Source organism: Spodoptera frugiperda, chromosome 31 (genome assembly GCF_023101765.2).
Source record: "Spodoptera frugiperda isolate SF20-4 chromosome 31, AGI-APGP_CSIRO_Sfru_2.0, whole genome shotgun sequence".
In the NCBI taxonomy this organism is placed as follows: Eukaryota; Metazoa; Arthropoda; class Insecta; order Lepidoptera; family Noctuidae; genus Spodoptera; species Spodoptera frugiperda.
In genome coordinates this window covers 8,386,599-8,390,747 of record NC_064242.1, presented here as the reverse complement: position 1 = coordinate 8,390,747, position 4,149 = coordinate 8,386,599, and the positions used below count along the sequence as shown (strand labels likewise).

The window sequence follows — 4,149 nt, the reverse complement described above, 5'->3', positions numbered from 1 at the left end:
TACATTAAATAGTTAAATTAATTTTTACTACATATACAAATAATAACATATACGATACATAAACCAAAATAATAGTTTTTAAAATTTTTGTCTGTCTGTTTGTTCTGGCTTAACTCTGAAATGGTTGGACCGATTTTGACAGAAATTTTGCATTTCACATTACACTTTACATAAGAATCATTAAATAGCAATCGAAATAAAAATTTATCATCAAAAATACTTATATTTTTGCTCAAAATAAATACATTGTTATAAAGTTAAATAAATCCCAAATGCAGGTTTTGTCGAGGCAAGTTTCAAACGTTTACAAAATCGTATAGGATAACAGGAGGGTCATAATTGCAAAGGTCGCGGTCACAAACCGCCCACCAATAGTTGTAGAGGGGAGCTTTGACGCAGCCTCGCCAAATGTAGCCGTCAGCTCTCAATGCTCTTACTGCACAAATTTCATCCATTTTACAATCTTCCACGGGTAAATTACCACTGAAATTGAAATACAAATATCTATAAGTACATTTCTGTCACATCTAGAAATATTTTGGTACAAATTACAATGAACTTACATGCTTCCTTCTAAACAATTTGCGCTGTCAAGCATATCTCCAGTTTTGGTGGTCGTGTTGACTTCGCATCTCAAGCAAGACATATCCTTAAACACCGATTTTCTAAAGTGCCTTGTACGTGAGAGCTCAATAACATTATCGACCCAATCTCGCTTCTTAGAGAACATTAATGGCATTTCAGAAATGGATATGTAGTTGCAAAGATTGCATGAACATACGTAGGTAGTTATATTGTGATTTACGTTGAAACATCCACGATCCACTATTCCAAAAGGCGTGTGCAGCGAATAACACACGTCATCGTCATGTTGGCACATCATCGACGGTATTCTGAAAATTTAATAATCACAAGAGAAAGCAATTTTCTTAATACAGCCTAGTATTTAGTGATTGTATAGCTTCCTAAACTTGAATAATTTAAAATAATATTAATAGCATGTACATTTTTGGGATATTTATACTTTTATTTTAATGAATTCATAAAGTCTTGATTTTTTAATACTCACAATTTATTTTTAGGATCATTACAATCTTCTGTCGCTACATTATTGCACATGATACACGATCGCTTCAAGTCACCAAAGTCGTTCTCAGAAGTGTTTACTCGAAATTGTTGAGCAGACATTAATCCAACTTCCCTTTCTCTTTTATCAGGTCTAGAATACACTTTTAGCGCTTTCGAAAGTTGCAGATGGTCCACCTTTGAATTCAATTCATCATTTTCGGAAAGTTCTTGCTTATCTAGCAAAGTAGTAAGAGGTAAGTTTTCATCTAGCATTTCATCATCTGCAGGTGTAGAAGTAGAAATGCTAGCACTACTATTGCATACAAGAGCTTGTTGAGTTGTAAAAGTATCAATGTACATTGATTCAAACGTTACTGTGGTTGTTTTGAATTTACGGGACTTTGTACTTCTATGACGTTTCTTATTTGGAATAATTTTTTTCTTGATGACATGTCCTTTAGTAGGTTTTTCTGATTTATCAATATCAATAATATCATCGAAGATTTCTTTCACATTTTTAACAAGAAATGATACTAAATTACGGGGGTCATCTGATTCGGTTGTCTGAAAAAAATCACCGTCACCAAGTTCTTCTACCTTTCGTCTAAAATATGGTAATCGTTTCTTACTTTTTCTAACTTCAGTGCAGTTGCTGTGTATTGTAAAAATAAATAAAAATCCTAAAAAACATCTTATTGTATTCATTTTTATCATGTGAACGGAAGTTTGACGTTTAAATGTAGTGTGGTATCAAAGTCAAAAGGTAGGTAATAAAGTATAAGAAAAACATAGATGAACTCTTTTCACAACTTTTATTTATTTTATCAACAATAAAAAATCAAAGTAAACATTTTATAAAATAATAATAAGTAAGATCAAAACTCACTATCCACGTAGCAAATATAGTTATTAAAACGTAAGGATGGACACTAAAATTTGTTGAACCTAAGCTCGATGTTCTCGTATATGTTGGAGGTTCATCCTTCAACATGTCCTTCTCCCGACGTAGTCGTATGTTTTCTCTTGGGTTAAAGTATGACTCCTTATTACATTCCGTGTTATTGCAAAAGAAATATATTGAATTATATAGGGGTTGTTCTATGCACCCTCTGGCCACAAAATCTGTTTCATCGTCAACGTTTGTGTAGCAAAATTGTTGGCGAGCACATACCATGTAGTCTGCACTGTAAATAATGGAAAATATCGTTACCTTTAATATAAAAACGGACAGAACTCACTAAATGCACTTACAATTAATTAAGTAATTGTGATAAGACAGTCAATTGTACGTATATTACTTAAAAAGTATGTTACCTAGGCTACTTAAATGTGTACAATAAAGTATACATAAATAATTATCCAATAAAAGTAAACGAGTGGTCGGATCACCAGTACCCTTAGTATGAGTTTGCTTTACTTACAATAATCGAAACAAGAGCGCGTTCGGATCTCTCATCGGTCGATTCATTCGCGCCAGCCAATCAGAGCGCCGTCGTTTTTGTTCAACGTAAAGCAAACTCGTACTATGGGTACGAGGAAAAGTGATCAACGCTGTCATAGTGTATGTGCTTTTGACAAATAATTTTAATATATGCTAAAAATAGTGTAAAATATGTTATGTACTTACTTTTTACCGTAGCGACAGTTTTTGTCTGACGATGGGTTCGTCCCTTTAGTTTCACAAACTTTGCACATTAGTTCAGTTCCAGTCAAAGGCGTTTGAAGCCTAGCGTTATCAAATTCCCAATCGTTGAGCTTCTTATATTCGTAATGGCTAATGTCGAAGGAAGGTTTGTCGTTACAGAGAGGACATTTGCATACAAATGTTCTATTTATCCTTCCAGGTAGTACACAACCTCTTTTTATATAGAGCGGATTAAGTTCCACGAAACAGTGTTCAGCATCACCACATTTTTTTAATTGCATACTGAAAATGTAAAGGTACAGCAGCGTTATACAGTGCGTTTCAGTATGCTTTTCCACCAGAGATGTGATATGATACGTTGCTGTGGATGTATTTGGTTTCCACCAATCAAATTTATTGGTACACATAGCTTAGCACTGGTGGAAATGGACTCCCTTAAGCTATGTTTTTTATATAGAATACAAGCATGCTATGGATGGCCTACTATCGATACGTAGCTTATTCTAGCTGCGCATCGTCCTCGCACAGCTACCTTTTGGCGGCACATCTTTATAGCCCATTTACTCGCATAGGTACATAGCTTTGTATCAGTGGAAACGATCATATAGCTTAGCTACTACATCTTTGTAGCATAGCTACATAACACACCTTTGGTGGAAAAACACCCTCATTATAATATAAAGCTTTGCTTTACAATTCAAAGAATTGATTTGAATTTATAATGCATGTTATTAATATATATTTTTTAAAGAAATTAACTTACGAAATTCCGCTGAAACAGTTAGTAGAAGCTCTTGAAGTACCGTTTCCATAACATGAATAGCATTCTATTCCAAAACTAACAGTGCCGTTTACAATATCTCTTGATTTTCTATGAGCATGGTGTTCTTTTACTTTTATATCATGTTTGTCTTGGTCAGTATCGTCCAGTGATTGAGAATTATTTCTCAATATCTTCACCAGGTCATGGTCACTGAATCTTTCCACGTCTGCTGGAACTTCTGTTCTGTTACTTACAACCTTTACGCTGCTGTTTGCAATCACATCTGTAACATTACTATCATTTGTACTGATTTCTTTCAACAGTGAAAATAATATGAGGAAATTATAAAAAAATTGTAAAGATGACATTGTATAGGTTATTTTGGATGACTATATAATAATTGTCATTTGCTTTGGAGCAGGAACAAAAAGAACATGACAGAAGATAAAAAGGTTTTATGTTGATAGTGTGAAATAGTTTTTAATACTTTATGACTATGTACATTGATGCATTTTTTATATTTTTGATTGATTCCTAAATTATTAATAGTCATTACATATTTTAATGAATTAGCATTCAATAAACACAACTGTTTTCATGGTTAAATACAGAATAAAATATTAATTCAGTTATTTCTTTTTAATGGGACAAGCCCGCCACCACCTTCTTAATC

General features: G+C 33.3%; 1 protein-coding gene across 5 annotated transcripts; it reads right to left on the bottom strand.

The window, feature by feature from the left end:
• Positions 1-212: 212 nt before the first annotated feature.
• LOC118276499 (uncharacterized) lies at positions 213-3,868 on the bottom strand. Of its 5 annotated transcripts, none has more exons than XM_050707293.1 (4): positions 3,477-3,868; positions 1,070-1,304; positions 564-893; positions 214-483 (listed from the first exon to the last, which is right to left on the bottom strand). In XM_050707293.1, the coding sequence occupies exons 1-4, from the start codon at positions 3,523-3,525 to the stop codon at positions 297-299; spliced, it is 801 nt and encodes a 266-aa protein (XP_050563250.1). In that variant the 5' UTR covers positions 3,526-3,868; the 3' UTR covers positions 214-296. The 5 variants fall into 5 exon arrangements, with proteins under 5 accessions (XP_035450737.2, XP_050563250.1, XP_050563249.1 ...); XM_050707292.1 differs by lacking the exon at positions 3,477-3,868 and adding an exon at positions 1,698-1,842; XM_050707294.1 differs by lacking the exon at positions 3,477-3,868 and adding an exon at positions 1,698-1,833 and having other exon boundaries at positions 215-483; positions 1,070-1,263.
• Positions 3,869-4,149: the final 281 nt, after the last annotated feature.